Source organism: Pteropus alecto, unplaced genomic scaffold (assembly GCF_000325575.1).
Source record: "Pteropus alecto unplaced genomic scaffold, ASM32557v1 scaffold111, whole genome shotgun sequence".
NCBI lineage: Eukaryota > Metazoa > Chordata > Mammalia > Chiroptera > Pteropodidae > Pteropus > Pteropus alecto.
In genome coordinates this window covers 1,465,243-1,484,330 of record NW_006431915.1, presented here as the reverse complement: position 1 = coordinate 1,484,330, position 19,088 = coordinate 1,465,243, and the positions used below count along the sequence as shown (strand labels likewise).

Here is a 19,088-nt window from a genome sequence, read left to right as displayed (position 1 = left end):
CAATAACCTATGCATACCAACAGCCACTGACACCTTGCCATAGCCTCTCCCATCCCAGGCACCCAGGACAAGAGAATGTCCATAGTAGAAACACAATAGCTCCCCTCCTCCAATCGTTTCCCCAGGGGCCAACAGAGCTAGACATTTGCCTCAGCATAGTCCCATAACTACTAATTCAGGTATCTTAGACCTGGAAGCACCCCTGCTTCATCCAAATTGATAGGTAGACAGGGGACTTCCTCTCTGGGAACAATTACTATAATTCTCCATCTTCTTCTCCTCCTCCTCATCGACTGTCTAAAAATTGACACTCTAGGGTTAGCTTTATGGTTTGGAAAATAGTAGGCAATCAAGAATGTGGAGGAAGAGATAGGAGATATGTTTTTGAAACCATCAGTGTTCAAAATATATTATTATCACCTGACTTCCGAGCACCAAAAAAACTGGCTGTAAGCCATAACCATGTCCTATATACCATTACCACCATCTACCATAGCTCCGCTACAAAACAAATCATTTTCTTTTCCAGGCCTCAGTTGTCACTCACAAATATTTGATGGAATGCTTTAAAGAGGCTACAGGCTAGGGAATCTTAAAGATCCCTTTCATCTCTGACATTTTATGGTTTTAAGATAAATGAGCTTTTCTAATTTGACCCAGCCTCAGAGCCTTATTCACAACATTGTTTCTATGCAGAAAAGTTTTATATATCTCCAACAACCAACTTAAAAATCAACCCTGAGAACATAATTATTTGAAGTTGGGACATTCCCGTTTCTCATAAAACACTGTCTGACATTTCTCTATGTATCCTTATTACTACAGTAAATATACTAACAGGTCAAAAATATTATTTGGAGAAAAACAACATTTTATAATTACAATGATAATAAAATACTGCCTTTTCTTTGCCACTAATAGAATTCTAATAGTCACCTTGGCATCTTAAATTTTCTGGTTAGAAGAGATCAAAGGCATTTCCCTTCCATCACTCTCCTGACTTTCCTCCTTCCTATTTTATTGCAATTCAATAAGCCCTTATGAAGTAACTTTTGGGTGCTCAAACCTAGGAGTTATACAAAATATAGTGCTCCAGGGAGACAGAGCTGGGCAGTGTGGCAGAGAGACTCTAAAATGCCCAAATTATCACTATCTCCTAGAATTTATATCCTTGTTTAACCTTTCTGCCACCCTTGAGATTGGGTAGGACCTGCAATTTGCTTCTGAGCAGTGGAATATGGCAAAATGACAGGATATCACTTGTATAAATACATTATATAAAATTCTAACTTCCATCTTGCTAGCTGACTCTCTATTGATGCTCTTCCTTGCTGGCTTTGAAGTAAGCCGCCATATGGAGAGGCCCAGGCCATATGGAGAGGCCCACATAGCATGTACTGAAAGTGTCCTCCAGCTGACAGCCAGTAAAAAGCTAAGGCTCTCTGTCCAACAATCCTCAAGGACTGCATGCTGCCAATGACCACATGAATTTGGAAAGGGAACTTCCCTGGTAGAGCCCAACCCTGACTAACACCATAACTGTAGCCTATGAGAGACTCTGAAGCAGGAGACCTAACTAAGCCATATCCAGATTACTGACCCACAGAAACTGTGAGAGAGTAAAAGTGTCTGTGACTTGTTTTAAGCCACAAAGTTGATGGTAATATTGTTACCTAGCAATTGATAATTAATGCAGGCAGATGAGAAACAGAATTTAATTAGAGAACGACTTAGAGGCAATAGAAAAACAAGTATGAGATAGGAAAATTCATAAAGGAAAGATCACTATGAGTTAAAGTTAGTTTTGAAATATTTCATGAAGAGGTTAGTTATGAGACCCACCTTAAGTCTTTCAGGAATTCAGATTGGCAGAGAGGTAGAGCGAACAGCACAGAGATAAAATCGACTGAATATCACGGACAATAATATTAGCACACTGAGCAACAGTGAGAGAAGATTAAATAGGTATAATGGGTCCAAATCACAGGAAGCCTGGAATGGCAGGGGCTGAGTGGGCTCATCTTTGATACTATAGGAAAAACTAGAGAAAAGGCTCCTGAACAAGGAAATGACAATAAAAAGTGTTTTAAAGAACTTAATCCCATCACAGTATAAAGGCTGGAGAAGATTTAGAGAGAAGACCAAGAACAGATATGCTAGGACAGCAGTCTTCATGAGAGGCCAACAAACATATAGAAAAAAAAAGGTTCATGCTCATGAATGACCAAAGACATGCAAATTAAAACTATAAAATGCCATTTTGGGGTTGATCAATTAGTAAAAAATAAAAACTAGTAATACCAGCAAAGATAAAGCAATCTCAGACACTGTTAGAATGTAAATGGTACAGCCTTGATGGAAAGCCATTTGGCAATATACATTAATAATCTTAAAATATTCAAATCCTCGGACTCAGTTATCCACTTCTCAGAACATACTCTAAGGAAATAATTTATTTACCCATTCAACAAACATTTAATCGAGTGCCTACCATGTTCCAGTTACTGAGGGCATAGCAGTGAACAAAACAGACCTCATCTCTGCTCTTGTAGAACTTAGAAGAGCCAAATATTTAACAAATAATCACAAAATAAATGTATAATTACACATACTACAGGACACAATGAGTATTTTTAAATACCTAATTTAAATTGTGAGATCAAAAAACACCTTTCTTGGGAGGAACATTTATACTGAGAACCAAAGGACAAATACAATTTAGCCACATGAAGAATGAAAGAAATTTTTTTTCTGAAAGAGGAAACAATACTCATGATGGCAAGAAAGAGTAAATTGTAGTCAAGATTTTAGAGGATTCATTCATAAACGTATTCAACAAAGATGTATGGAGGGCCTAGTAAGTACCAGGTACTAGGAGCTGAGGATGAGAAATGAGAGAAAATGATCAAGGTCAAGTTGAGGAAATAGCACACGAAACAAGTATAAAAAAATTCCATAGCTATGGAAGAGCCTACTAGTCATAATAAAGCCGAAGATGTATGAGGAAATGAGTGAAAAAGAAGGAAACTAATGCACTCAGCAGAAAAGAGAAGATAAAATAAATGTAACAAACACAAAGATTTTCTGCCTCTTTTCAAATCCAAATAGACTTACCTGAGAAAGGTATATTCAAAAATGTACTATTCATCTAAAAAATTTTCCATATATAGGTGAAAATACTTCAATCAGTGAGCACTATAATGCTCATATGCAGAGAAGAAGCAAGTAGGGATCAAAAATAAATTTAAACATGTGTATATATGAGTGAGGGGAAACTATTTCCTCTATGGCTATCCGTGAATGGCTCCAACTATGCAAGCATTCAGGAAAAAGTAACTTCTTTTTTTTGGAATAATAAGCAGGCTCTCTTTGTAAGAGGTCAAAATGTACACAGACTAATCCAAGGATTTGACATTAAAAACTGACCAAATGGGTCTCCATTAGGTTAAGTGTGAAGAGGAACATTTACACAAACCTTGTGATGAGAATATGCTTGTAGTCAACAGAAAGTTAAAAAGAGAGACATAAAAATGATTATAGTCTCATGTGCAGTAGACCTGAGCAAGTCGACAATCCTTTTCTTCCTACTTCCTCAATTGGCTAAATGATATTTTATGTTTGTTACATGACAATGGCATTAGAGATTTAAACAATATTTGACAGCTTAGACATTACCTCCGAAAATAAAATATGTGGAACTCTGCACTATTTTTGCAACTTCTATGTGAGTCTAAAGTTATTTCAAAATAAAAAGTAAAAAAAGCAAAAAGTATATGAGTCATCTTGCTACAAGAAATAATACAAGGCCTAAAAGTTGTGTTAATTTCATGAGGCAATCAAAAAAGATAAATGAAACAATCCATCAAATTACTCTCTAAGAGTCCAATTCTCACTTCTCCTGTCAAGGGATACTGGTGCCTACAAGATGGAAGCTAATGGTCCACTGCCTGCCAGACTTTTGGGAAAGTCATTTAATTCTCTCATCTTCTGCTACATTCCCCTCACAAAGTTAGGTATCAGATGTTTGTTGACAACGGTGTGCTATACAATATTATTATTATTATTTAAATTTTATTTATTTGAACTTCATTATTCTTTCATTAAGTGGAGGAATATATCTGATATATAATTAACTATTTGAATTTCTTCACATTTGTGAAATTATCAAATTAATTTTATATTTTTCAGTAGGAACCCAGATTTAACCAACAGATTTATTTTATTATTAATGTAATAATAACAGTTATTACATACTAGAAAATGCTTCATAATAGAAATATAGCTTAAAAATGTTTTTATCTGCTTGGCCTTTTCCTATAAAGTTCATTAATAGAATTGGTTAACCAGTGACCTTAAAAATTAGTTCAGTTAATTCTGAAGACCTGTCTAATAAAGTTCGATAGGGGTATAAATATACAGTTTAAACAAATACACTGACATCATGTAATAAAATATATTTGATAAAATATATTTTCCCCAGAGACATTAAAAATGAAATACTAGTACTTGCAGAGGGAAAAAAAGGCAATTAAGTCAGGAATTTCATGAAATCCAAAAAATGAAAATGCATCTTTTATAAAATTGGATTGAAGTATACTTAAAAATGATGCATTATAAAATGTTTCTTCATAACTTTAATGTTTCAAAATCCATTATCATCCCTCTGTCTCCCATCAGGTATAATCTTAAAGAGGAAAATATCATGTTATTTTCTAGGTTAAAACTTAGTGTACAACCTAAAGGCTAATGGAAAAACAAAGTACAACAGTAACCTTCTCAAATCAAGCCTTTACTCATTAAAACCTCAAGGGAGCCCATTTTTAACATGGCAGCTAATTCTGTTTCCTGGAAAAAGTTATTTATAGACCAGAAATGATTCAAGTGGACAGTTAAAAAAAAAAAAAACACCAACAGGAGTCATATAAAAATAATATTCAGTAAGATATTATTTTTATAAAAGTAAGAAAAGCAGGATTCTCTCCCCCCACTTCAAAGTTTCCATAGTGTTTATCATTTAGCAACAGTCTACTCACTTCCGATGGGTGTGGTCCATGCCACTGTTTGGTATTCCTTCCAACTTTGCATTTTTCTGCCCACAGATATTTCCAAAGCTGTCGTATCCTGACACTAGTCTTGCTGCTGCACCTGTTGCTACTGAAAAGCCACAAATAAATCCCTAGGAAAAAAAACAGAAAAAAAAAACATACAAATAAACCATTTCAATAGCAACAGTCACTACTTGATACCATAATGAGCTTCTTTTGTCTGTTGAAGAGCACAAAGAGCTATCTTTACTTGTTGCAAACACTATTCCACTGTTTTCCTCGGATTTCACATAAGCAGCACAAAGAAGTGCACGGGGAAACTATTTACTACCATAACAAAACAAATCTCTAAGCTTTTACATCATGAGATCATCTTTGCATTTTTCAATAATAACAGCTTCTCTGTATTGAACATCTGCTCTATGCCAGGCTCTGTACTGGGTGCTTACCATACATTATCACTAATCCCCATGATGAGAAAACTGAGTCCCAGAGAGATTAAATAAGTTTACCAAGGCCATAGAAGATAGTAAAGATTAGCATAGACTCAAACCCAGCTTTCTGCACTTTTTAGTTGTATTTGGTTGTAAAAGAATACAATAAAGTAAATATGAAAGAAAAAAATTCAAAGGACAATAAGTATGTGAGTTTTGAATTATTATCACTTCAGTGCACACAATACTTCTGTGTGCTTCCTGCAATAAAGCTGTATTCAAGCCAAAGAATTACGCCATGAAGTACCACCATGCTCTTAATACTGGAGGCTCAAGGAGTGAAGCACTGGGTCTATGTGACACAAAGGTCACTTCATTTCATGGGAATATGCTTCATCACAGTGCCAAAGGCAAATGGTAGATGCTTCAGAACTTCATTGTGCTTGCTGAGTCAAGTATGCGTTGACCAAAACAAAGCAATAAAACCTATACTCAACCACAGGCTACTGGGCATAAGAACCGGAAGGTGAATCACTGCTGACAAACTGACTGAATCAGGAGAAAAGACTAGGGTTAAGAAATATTCTTGCAACTTGGTTCTTAATAGGTTGAGTTCTTGTTATCTTTATTAAAATAGCTAACAAAGGCAGAGGTTAGTGGTGTTTAACTCATCATAATCAAGCATCATGACTAGTACTTACCTAAGCAGTCCTGCTAGATCTCAAGCCTACAGTGGTAAATACTGTACTCACATGCAATTTCTCAGAGAAAAGTATTTCTCCCTAAACATACTTTCCTTAAAAGGCAAATAAATTCTTTTTTTTCTAAACAACCCTCTATTTTTATCGTGCAGGTGAGGAAAGTGAGGGTGGAAGAGCAGAGAGGATTGCTCTAGCTAGTAGAAACCTTTTTAAAAATTTTTATTTTTCTATTAGAGTTGACATTCAATATTAGGTTGTTAGTTTCAGGTGTACAACATAATGACTGGACATTTATATAATTTACGAAGTGATCCTCCAATTAGTCTGGTACCCACCTGGCAGTATACATAGTTATTATAATACTATTTTCCCTGTGCTATACTTCACATCTTTGTGACTATTTTGTAACTACCAATTTGTACTTCTTAATCCCTTTACCTTTTTCATTCAGCCCCTTAACACCACCCCCTGTAGAAACTTCTTGAAACTAACTTTATAAGAAAGAAGATTTAGAGTAGCGACTATCCCTGATTTGCTACTCTCATGCTCTCTGATCCTTGCCAAGTTACTTGAACTCTCTGTGCCTCAATTTACTCACCTGTAAAATAAAGATTATGGTCGCTCATAAGGCTGCTGTAAGGGTTAAATGAAATAATCCAGTAAAGTGGTAAGAATCTTGCTTGGCACATAGCAAGAGCTCTGTAAATATTAGCTATTATTGTTAGAAATGTGAACATGCTCTAAGGGAAAGACCGTGGGTTTTGGGGTTAGATAAACTTGCAATGATCAATGTAACACTGATGACTCCATTTTCTACTTGAGTGATGTTGGACATGCTTGCTTAATTCTTTGTGCCTCAGTTTACCGACCTATAAATTGGGGCTAAAACCACTTACCACAAAGGCTGCTGTGAGAATTACATGAAATAATACATGTAAAGTGTCTATTTCAAAAAATGTTAGTACCATTCTGCCTCAGAGCAGCAGCTAACTGCTAGCATGAAGACTAGGCATTGGCTGGTCAGTTCTCACTTCTTCGCCTTCACCCTGTTGTCCCTTCCCCTCTCTCCTGACTTCTCCAAGGATACTGCAGAGCAGTTACTTCCATCTCAGAACTTTAAGCCAATACTAAGACATGGGGAAAAAAATATTTAATCCCTTACATACATACACATGTGCAAATCAGCATGCCATTTTAAGCATACCCTTATCCTACAACTGAATAAAAACTGGAAGTGGAGGTAAATATTAGAAGATTTAATGGCTAACCTTTCCACTACAATTCTTTATCATCACAGAGTCATAGAAAAAGAATCCAAACAGGCCTGGATTCAAACCTTCACTCTACCACTTACTGCCTGTGTGATTGATTAGATGTTTCTTCATCCCTAACATAGAATACTGAGGTTTCTTATCCAAGGTTTCTCTTTCCATGGTTTCAGTTACCTGTAGTCAACCATGGTCTAAAAATATTAAATGGAGAATTCCAGAAATAAACAAGTCATAAGTTTTAAATTGCAAGCTGTTCTGAATGGCACGCTGAAATCTCACTCCATGCTCCATCCATCCTGGGATGTGAATCATCCCTTTGTCCAGCGTATCCCTGCCTATTAGTCACTTAGTAGCCTTCTTGGTTACCAGACTGACTGTCACAGCATCATAATGCTTATGCTCAAATCACCCTTATTTTGCTTAATAATAGCCCCAAAACACAAGAGTAATGATGCTAGCAATTCGAGTATGCCAAAGAGAAGCCCTAAAGTCTTTCCTTTAAGTGAAAAGGTATATATGCATAGGTAAAAACATAGTATATGTACAGTTCAGTACATATACTAAACAGTATCCACAGTTTCAGGTGTCCACTGGGGATCTTGGAAGGTAACCCCTGTGAACTACGGTAATATCATCTATTTCACAGCCTAATGATAAGGACCAAATGAGATAATGTGTGTACCTGGCCCCTAGCAGGTCCAGTATATGGCAGGTAATCAATTCTTAATGGTGAATTTGAATGAGAAAGTCAGATGAAAGAGGTTGACAACAGTAACTGGGGACTAACCAAAAATCCCTTTGTTTCTCTATTTTAAAACAAAAATTTATTGGGAGATAAAAGTGAGAAATATGGTCTCTTTGCTACTACAAAGAAACATTCAGATCACAATTACAATCTTCTTTCACTACTAAAATCACAAAGCCTTTGCATAATTAAAAGGTTATGTTCCTCTTTCACTTTTTATAGAAACTTTCCTCTATGCTTGATAAGTACTTTGTGTTATAGACTGCTTTAAATGGTTTCTGATTTCCTTTTCTGACTATTTTTAACTGTACTGTTGGACATATGAGTTTTTTTAATTATAAGCCCCTTCACTTTGCGATGTAGGCAGAGTATAAATGAAAAATGTTACAAGTAAAATGAGACATTGACATATTTTCACATAGGCCATGTAAACTTCTTAGTAACTTCCAAAAGCACTTAAGTAGAGAGGTGAGAAGGTGCAAGGGAGGAAGGAAGGAGAATAGTAAGATAATAACATAGGAAGAAACCACGACTATTAACCTAGGGACTTCCCATATGGTACTAGCACTGACAATGGGGAACTAGGCCAAATATAATTAAAAATACAATATCCTTTAAAAAAATCCTGAAATCCAAATGCAAGAAGCAATATAGCTTCAGATGAGAAAAAATGTGGTCATGAAATTAGAGCACAGTGAGAGAAACTTTACAGAATACACTCAGTAATTTAATGGCTCCACAGAGGATGGGGGTGAGGGTAGACATGCAACATAAGAAAATCATATTAATGAAGCAAATGATAAGGGGGACGAGGAAAGCTTTCATAAGCCAATAGTATGGAGCAATCACTAGGAGGAAAGTAAGCCTATTAGTAAGGAAGAGAGCCATGGCTAAAATCTTAAAATGACTGAGCTATTGAAGTGCTTTCAGAACTGCTATTTTAAGAGAGAGGAGGAGCAGACAAATCTAATCACAAACAGGAGGTGACTCAAATCAGATAAAGGCAAACAGGGATGGAGGATCACAGCAAGATCTGGTGACTAATAAATACTATTGCCTAAGTGGGAGAAAAACAATTTGCTAATTAATAAATGTGCTCATTTTGCCTTTATATCACAGGGTTTAGTTTAACTTAAGTAAGAGCCGTTGTTTAGTTTCATTCACCATCAGTCAAAAAAGGGGACATATATCGTTTCACAAGCGTGTTTGAATTTCATGCCTGGAGCTTTTACTGTGCAACTGAGGAAGGTAGAAAGCCTTAGTTTAGTTCTGGGCGGGGCGGCGGGGGCTGGGGGGAGTCAGCAAAAATATGAGGGGGAGGAGGAATATGGAGTGTGAATATGGCAAAATGTTTCAAAATTAAAAAATGGGGGGAAAAAGTCTTATGCTTATTAGCCCTCTCCCAGGAATTAATGAAATTATATCCAGATTCTTTTTTTCTCAAATACTATCTCTTTTAGCTCTATAAATATCTTACCTCAATCACTGCTTAGTGTCAATCTCCTAATACCCAATTTGTCAAACCTTTGAGTAACATTTGGCTTGTTCCTCCTCCTCTGAGAACCCTGAGACAAGGAAGATGATTCAACCCATCAGACAGGGTAGGATTAGAATGTCTGATGCAGAACCATTACTTATGCGAACAAGCTAAAAAATTAATTTAAAATATTTGCCAATCTGCTAGACTTCTGGATTTCTTTAGTTTAGTAGGATGCATTCCTCTAAGAAAGAGGAGAGAGGAAGACAATGATTGAAAGTCTAGGAAATATCCAGTCGATAAGCATTTATTGATCATAATACAAACACAAGAGGCCATGAAAGGTACGAAAGGGTTATAATACATAAAGTTTACCCCAGAAGAATTGAAATGTCTCAAATGAGAATAAAATAATGGGATGTGAAGGAGTAAAAAATCAGTGAGGCTCAGTTTCTTGGGCAGCTTAAGCAATGGAAAAAAGAAACCAGACAAGGAATACTAGGAATTAAACCCAGCTATGTCATAAATACTCCTTATGATCCTGGGCAAGTCACTTCAACTTCTCCTATAACAAGGATTAGACTAGATTAATTTCAAAAGCCCTCTCTGCTTCTAAAATTTTATAACTCTAGGAGAAAGTAGATAAGAAAGTAAATTTTTCAGAATATACTTGCAGGAAGAATATAAACCCATTGGTTCACTACAACGAATGAGAAAAAACAAACAAACCAGAGTAGACTAAAAGCAAAATGGATTTAACTAAACTGTACACTTAAAAATAGTTAAAATGGTAAATTTTATGTTATGTATTTTTGACCATAATTAAAAAAAAACAAAAAACAGAGGATTTAATAGAAAATAGGTAGTCATTTGGATCAGGTAACCTTAAGGTAAATTTTGGAATGCTGTTCTTCCTATTCTATGATCCTGGCAAAACAAAGACCATCACACAGGTGACAAAATACTGCAGTGAGTCTTTTGAGTTTCTCACTTTATGCTGCTATCAACAATAGTTAATGAGACAGAAACACTATGCTCTGGGAACTAGGCTAATGCTATAAAATAAAAAAGCAGTCTAAAGGGACAAACTATGCAATGCTGTCTCCTAAATCCAGCTCCAGTCCAGATCATTCTCCAAAATTCCCACTCTCCATTTCCAACTGCCTATCCTTACTCATACATTCTACGTGTCAAAAAGGCATCTTCTTATTCCACATTTCACTAAAACCACTTCCCTTTCCTGCATATACCCTATCCCCATTTGTAGCATCATTATTTACTAGACTGCATGTATAAGATAAGGAGTGAGAGAACGCTTCAGTCTCCTCTCTCTGTGCTTTGGGCCATCACCCTAGCTTCCTAACTCTTCACTAGAGAAAGTGGTAATTCTCAACGCTTTGCTCAAAGTCTTACTGGCAATTCAAGTTACTGTGTCCTACAGGTCCATGTTCTGAACAATGTTTTCTATTATTCCCAGTTTCAAGCAACAAAAAAAGGGACTCTCTTAAGGCCTCACCTTGTTCCTCTTCTCTCCGGGGCTCAGTGTTGCTACTGTGCAATCTAGACAAGTTATTTTACATATCTTTATGCCTCTTTCCTTATCTGTAAAATGGGAATGATGATAATGTATACTTCATTGAACACTAGCAGCAATGTCCCCTCCCCTCCCCTTCCCACCCTTCCCCTTTCCTTCCTTTCTCTTTTCACATATCCCTCTCCCTGAGACAGAATGAAGTCAGACCATCAAAGATAGGAAGGACCTTTAGCTCACATGGTCCAGGCGTTATTCTACGAGTCATTTTTACAATAGAGTACTTTGCCAGGCATAATCAGATGACTGTACAGCTACTAATAAAGAAATACTTTGCTTACCCATCCCATTTTTATTTCCTCATGTATACAGAAGCTGTGGTTTGGAACCTATGAGGACATAATGTAGGATGTGAGCTGAAGTCTCACCCACTAACACAAGGACTTCTTAGTCATCCTTAACCTGCCTCCCACTTTCCTGCAATATTAATGACACCAAATCCTACTTTTAAAATCTCTCTCCTCCTCTCCTTATTTCAGGTTTTGCACCTCTTATCTGGATAAACCATCTTTAACACTGATTGCCAGGGTTCTTCCTAAACTCAGTCTTATCATTTCTTGCTCAAAACTCTTCAGTGGTTTATCTGTGGCTACAACAGTGGGTCTCAACCCCACATGAGCCTTAGAATCACAGAGGTTAAATCTGAATCACTGAGTTGGGGCCTAGGAATGTGTATTTTTAAAAGATCCCAGCTGATTCTAACATGCAGCTAGGGTTGAGAACCATTTTTTTACTACTTTAATGGAAAATAGAAATTTAGAAGTACAATGTTACACATAATTTTTTAAAGCAGGATAAACATATGTCCAATAATTTCAAAATATTCATGAAAGTTCATGTGGAAGATGACAGCTCTCAAAAAGGCTGACAGCAATTTACTTTTTGAAAAATACTCAAAGTTCTGGATAATTCAAGCATGGAAAAATCTTCAAAGTAAGGGAAGAAATAAAAGAGAAGTACATTTATGAAGAGATGAACGTGCATAAATAAAAATATTTAATGGTGAAGATGTTTGAAAGATGAGAAGATCTTAAAATATTTCAGAGCTGGAGCATACTAATCAAGGAGTGAGCAAAAGAGAATAAAGATATGGTTGGAATATTAGGCTGCAAGATGACTGAGAAAGAAGACCGTAAAAGCAGCAGCCACTTTGCCACGATGTGAAAAGAATATAGACAGAAAGTTCCAGCTCCTATTCTATCTTTGCCACTTATTACCATCAGTATATTCTTAGATAAGCTAATATTTAACCTTGCTATACCTTCTCTGTAAACTGGGGATAAAACTTATCTCACAGGGTAACTTGGAAATTTAGTGAGATAAATACATACATGAAAGCCTTGGGTATAAGTTAACGTTCAACAAATATTTGTTGAATGTTTCTCTTTAAAGTACTAACAAAATGAAATCCAGGGGAAAAAAAATTTTTTTCAAACCATATAAAATAAATACTCAGAAGACAAACTCTAAACTACTGATGTGCCAGTAGGGTAGGCAACAAAACTTTGAGACTTCTCCAGTTTCCACAGAGCAAAATTTGATGTTAGCTCAACTTCATGAAGGTAATCCACTAAAAGAATCATTCCAAAACAAATAACGCTTTGCCTGCATTTAAAAGTACACACTGTGGGTCTTAATTATCATTGCACTAAAATTAACATTATATGAATTACCATTGCATTAAAACATTTCAGTAAACAAATAGATTCCTTACTCTCAAGTCACTCCCAAGTCAGCCTGTTAACATTAATGACTGCACTTTCCTGAGCTATTTTAGCAAAGAAAATCAAAAAAGCACCTCGGGTCAAAGGCACATGTTTTTATAAACATAATTTTGAAAGGTCCACTGCCATTTGCCCCAGGGTTAAATTCAGGGGGTGGGGAGAGGTTGTGGACTAGTTCTGTTAGCAAAGACTCTTTTCCACACACTCTCCATGCATATTAGTGCATGCTGCATTTCAGCTGCCACTCCATAAAACTAAGCAGAGTCTTAAACACTATCTTAGAAGTCCTAAGTTAGGCAATGGGTATTTGGACTTTTCTAAATATCCTAGGTTTCCTGAAACTGAGCCGTCTATTACCTTTAAAACTAACACTCCTTATTTCACCGGATTTATTATTTAATTATATCTCATTAAAATTTACTGCTTTCTTTTCCTTGGTTCAGGGGCAGAACTGGTACCACAATTAGGCCTATTAGCCATGATTAGGGTTTTTTGGCATTTGCGAGGGGCAGTCACATGCAGAGAGACACAGAAAATGACTTTCCTAAAGAACCTCTATAAAAGATATGGGAAAAGGGGGTTAAAAATACTCACACATGAGTGAAAAAAAATGCTGCTGAGGTAGCATAATTGTGTTTTGAGTTGTAAAGACTGTGAAGGAGAGAACAACACTACCTGAACAGTCTCCTTGAGGAAGAGGAAACAAGGTGGCAGAAAGAGCACCGGCCTGAAGTTTTATGAGGCTGGGGCTCTGTTCCCAGCTCTGTCATTAATTAGTAGTATGGCTTTGGGATGGCCATATCTACCTTTTGGTCTGATGTTTTTAATCTGCAAAATGAGGGTGATGGACCAGATGAGGATTTCCCAGTCTTTTCTAGTTTTTAATATCAGCTAGTTCTAAAATAGCTGTTGTCTGTCTTTTTTTCCAGCCCAGCGCACAAGGCAGCGACTTCAAAGTCCCTGAAGCCTGTATCAGAAACTCATACAAGGCAGAGTGGGTATGTAGTCTGGATATGGAGATCCCCAACACCTTGAATCAGGGACTTTCCTCCTCCAACCTCTATACCCACTGAAAATTCATCAGGTCCCTAGATCTCAACTGAGAGAGGCCACTTATTACAGTAAACACAGCAGGCAGGAGGGGCCTAGTGTGGGAAGAGGAGGAAGGAGCAGTGAGCAATTAGCCTCCTCTCTGGGAAGAACTAACAAATGTCAGAACTGGGAGCACTGTAGATGTCACCTAGCAAGACCTCCAATTTTACCAAGTGCCTGAGAGGAAAAGCCATTAATGCAAAAATAACCATTAGGTTTATACGACCAAGTTGTATGAATACTCAGGATGCTTGACTCCATGGCCAATGTTCTCTCTGCTCAACACCCATAGAGATAAGAGTTCACAGAAATTTTTGTCAAATGGTCTGGCTTTCTAAAATGATTTAGTCAGAGAGACAGAGTTCTAATTCCTCCTTAAATTTTGATCTGTTTTCATGTATATCATCATCATCATCATCATCATCATCATCATCATCATCATCAAAGGTACCCAATAGTACCAGTGAATTATATGGCAGAAAAATAACTTGCTTCCGTGGTATCCTATGGCCTCCAGTTATAAGCAATTCAGGAAGAATTAAAAATAAATTGAAAAATATCAAGATCCTTCTTTAAACCAACTCCCCATCATTCCCTTGGATCATGAGTTCATCTCCAGATCATCTGTGAGTGAGAGTGTCCTTACCATCCCAATGCAGAAGAGGATAAAAAGCAGCAGCCACGGTATGTCTGTGCAGCTACGGTCCTCCAGTGGCTTCCATTCTCGTTTGGAGCTCTAATAGAAAATACAAAATAAGAGAGTGTAAACATTAAATTTAGTTAAAATTAGGAAAGCACAAATATACTATTTATACCTAGGTCCCCTCTTTGCCCCGCGATTTCCTACTGAACCGTTAAGATGCAACTTTCCTATTTGTCGCCTTTGTGTGATGTTTACCCTAACTCCCACCCTTCTTCCTGGCCAGGCAGAGTACTGATTCTGATGCTTTTTTGGTACCTCTAGTAGAGTACTTAGCATGCAGAACTGTTATTTGTTGAGTTGTGTCCCCAGCAGATCATGGGGCTTTGCAAGGGAAGAGACCACTGCTCGTTTCCCAGCATGCAACATGATGCCTGAGGGTTCATGATAAGCACTCAGTATGGGCTTTTAAAAATGAATAAACAAATGAACAAATTCTTCCAACTTCAATCTTAGCGGTAGCTTTTTCTTTATGTGTTCAGATGCTAGACTTAAAAACTTAGAATGTGCTTTCTATATGCTCTCTTCCAGGAAGGAAGCCCATTGAAATGAATTCCTATTTAGGGGTAGATTCTTCTAAGTCTTATAAAAGTCAGGAAGGAAATACTAAATTAAGACACTTCTACAGATAGACTTGGGCAACTCCTAAACCTCCATCCATAAAGTTTCATTGTGTTTCTAGAAAGTGTAAAGAGTTTCTATATCAAACATAGAGTTTCCCTAACTAAAGAACTAGAGAAATCTAAACGTTAATTTGCAAAGTATTAGATTGAAATTCCGGTTACATTTTTTCTTATAGCAACAGCCTAAGGTTCTCAAGTCAGCAGCTCACAGATTCCTTTTAACCGGGATGTTTAATTGAAATAACACTCCTGAGCTTTTCACTGAACAAAAATCCCTGAGTCTCACACCCTCTTCTAGAAACAGTGAGGAGGGAAGGGAGAGAGAAGGCAGCCTTAGAAAACCTATGGGAAAAGTTTATGCAAAAAGAAAGTAGGAGCATCCAGTGGCTTCCGTGATAAGATCCAGGAAGCCATCTGGGAAGGCTTGTCATAAGCCCTCTAGTATAATTAGTATTTAGGGTGTAAGAGTGAGGAACTAGTTTTCAATCAGGTTTACTTACCTTTTCCTTTTTTAAATAAAACAATAGTTTTTAACTGTGTATCTTTTGATAACTTGATGAAATCTATATTTTCTTTTCTTAGGAGGTAAGTATATGATTGCATAATTTTCATAAAAGTTTAGGGAATTCAGACCCCAGGTTCAGAAACTGAACCTTAAAATACCTGCCTATCCACACTGAGGGCAGAGTACTTGAGCTTCGACCAGTTTCTCCTGACACCTTAAGTGCTAACCAGACAAAATGTCTTTTCTGTGTTTGCTTCCTTACACGGTTCAATTGCTCTACAACAACAAAAATAAAAAATGCCACCACCCTTGATAGCTTGCTCCCAGACACCCACACAAGAAAACAAAAAAGCACTAGTTAGTCACCGGGAAAAAACCTTACCCCAAGATTCTGGCATTAAAAACCAAGAGTGAGTAGGCAGTTTTTTCCAGAGGAATGTTAACACTATGGCAAATGGATAAAGGACTGCTCTCTCCCCAGCTCTGTCATTAGTCAGCTGCAGGACTTTATGTAAATTGCTTCATCTCCCCGGGTGGCAGGAAGGAATTAGACTAGAGCTCTCAGGTTCCCTCCAACTCTAAAAATCTATGATCAGGAATGCAGTTTTATAAAAATTTTTGTTATGACAAGAAAAAACTGCAAAAATAATGACATTATTCCCTGTGTCATTCCAATAAGAATGCCTGTATTGTGGTCTATGTTTTTCAAGACAGTTGCTCACAGTATGAATAAAGAATGTTCTTTGTATTAAATAATTTCAATTTTGAATAATACCCATTACAGTAAAATTACTTAGAAACAAAGAATTTGGACACTTCTTTAAAATGCATTATATCTACTCAAAGGTAATTTCCAAAGCAACAGCTATTTTAATATACTGTATTTGTTTATCTTAACAAATTGTATATATTGGGGGGTGGGGAGTTCAGATTGATTGAGCACTTCCTTTATCCACAACTATTAGTATTTTTGCCTCAGACCGATATTCGACTTTCAATGCCTTAATTTTCACCTAGATAGTAAAGAAAGTGGGTTTTCAGTCCTGACCAGAAAAAAAAAAAAACAAAGATTCAACATCTCAGCAATTCAGTTCAACTAACTGTGGGCCAAATACATTGAAAACCTTTCAGTGAGGATGAGGAATAGAGAACAGACAGGGGTTGCATATAAAAAATAGTGACATAGTACAAAGAAGAATGAAACAACACAAAGTAAGGGGTGGTCACCCCCACTCAGATAAAGAAAGGCTCCTCTGAGGAGAGGCAGCTTGCTTCATAGGGCTACACTGAGGATTAAATATGAGCATCTGTCGCATAGTAAGCACTAATTCTTGGTGATTACGCTTATTCATCAATGCTCAATTTTCGGTTAACCCTCTCCCTATTATTAAAATATCCTTGTACCAGGTGGATTGTGCCACTAAAAGGAATAAGGAGAATATTAAACTTGCCTTTCCCCTTCTACTTACTAAAAGTTTGACTTAATGGTGGCAACTTTCATTTTAGCTACTGTTTTAATGCTATCAGTTATTGATTTCTATTAACTAGGCAGTATAACCAAAGCTTAACATACATTATGTCATCTACCTACAAAACAGCTCTCTGATGTAGGTATCCATATTTCACAGATAAGGAAACTCAAGCTACAAAGTTAAATAATCAGCCCAAGGTTTCACAGCTGTGCAATCAAGATTTGAACACAAGTCTGCAAATGCAAAGACAAATCTGATGAGAATATCATTCGTTTGTACTTATCAGTAAAGAGCAAAATCCTCCATTAGTTTTTCCTCACACTGCAAAATTTGGGAGCCAACCCAATAATTTAAAATCCTATAGGCACAGAAAAAGAGAGTGAGCTGTTTCATGAGCCATGAAATTTCTCAAGTGAGTCAGGAAACCCAATGGTTGAAAAATTTTAATGATTCTCTAACAGATTTAACCAAGTGGCAACTGGATTTAATGCTGCCTATTTCTTCCAATTAAAATCCACATAGACTCGGCAGAAGTAAAATGTTTTACAAAAGCACTTTTTAAATGTGATTTTTATCCCTTTCTTAAATTCTACATGAGATTAATACAGGCTGTCAATAAATGTTAGGCTCCTTCCCTTTCACAGAATCTTACAATTTAAGAACTAAATAGGACCAAAATAATCATACAGTCCAAGCCTTTCAATGAGAGTGATCAAGACCTAGGGAAGGGAAAGAAGGGACTTGCCCAAGAGACCTCATTTGAACCTCAAAACGATTCTGATAGCTATTTCTATATATTCCCAATTTTTCTACTTTGTAAAAGAGAAAACACAGGTTCAGAGAAAATAAGTGGATAATCTATTTCTGAAACATGAGTCCGCAAACTCTGGCAGGAAGATGGAAAGAAAGAGTTAAGGAAATGCTGAAAGTAAAAAACATGGTAACAGAGATGAAGAATGCCTGGTCATAATCACCAGTAGGAAAGAATCAACTGATTCAAGGATAGGTCAGCAGAAATTATTTAAAGTGAAACATAAAGGGAAAAAAAAAAGTAAAAATTAAAAACCCAGAACAGAGCATCCAATTGACCTCCAGGATAATATCAAATGGTCTTACATATGTGTAACTGGAAACCCAGAAGGAGACGACAGAATGGGGCAGAGGGAATATTAGAAGAAACAATGACTGATAATTTTTCAAAATAACAAAAGAAATCAAAGCACAGATCCAAGAACTCAGAGAATCCTAAGCAGGATTAATACAACACACACACATGCATGTATGCATGCATACACACACCCTACACATATTATATTTAAACCGTTGAAAACCAAAAATAAAGAGAACATCTTGATGGCAAGAGGCGTAGGGGCTAGGAGTGGAGATACATGATATACAGAAAAGCAAAGATGAAACAAACTTCTTATCAGAAACAATACAAAGCAAAAAACGATGGAATGACATCTTTAAAATTACTGAAAGAATATTTAAAAACCACTGTTAACCTAGAATTCTATATCCAGAGAAAATGTCCCTCAGAAACGAAGACTTTTTCAAACAAACAAAACCTAAGAGAATTTATTAACAGCAAACTGGAATTACAAAAAAAATTATTAAAAGCTCTTCAGGTAGAAAGAATATGATACCAGACAAACTTGGATGTACACAAAGAAATGAAAAATTTCAAAAGAGGGTAAAATGAAAGTTT

General features: G+C 36.5%; 1 protein-coding gene across 1 annotated transcript in view; it reads right to left on the bottom strand.

Moving 5' to 3' along the window:
- The window catches only part of SLC44A1 (solute carrier family 44 member 1), a 116,582-nt gene extending 101,770 nt beyond the window's left edge, over positions 1–14,812 (bottom strand). The window contains exons 1-2 of the mRNA XM_006906071.3: positions 14,727–14,812; positions 5,034–5,176 (exon numbers count right to left, since the gene is read on the bottom strand). Coding sequence (XP_006906133.1) covers positions 5,034–5,176; positions 14,727–14,729 — 146 coding nt within the window. The 5' untranslated portion in view covers positions 14,730–14,812. The remainder of the gene's footprint in view (positions 1–5,033; positions 5,177–14,726) is intronic.
- Positions 14,813–19,088: the final 4,276 nt, after the last annotated feature.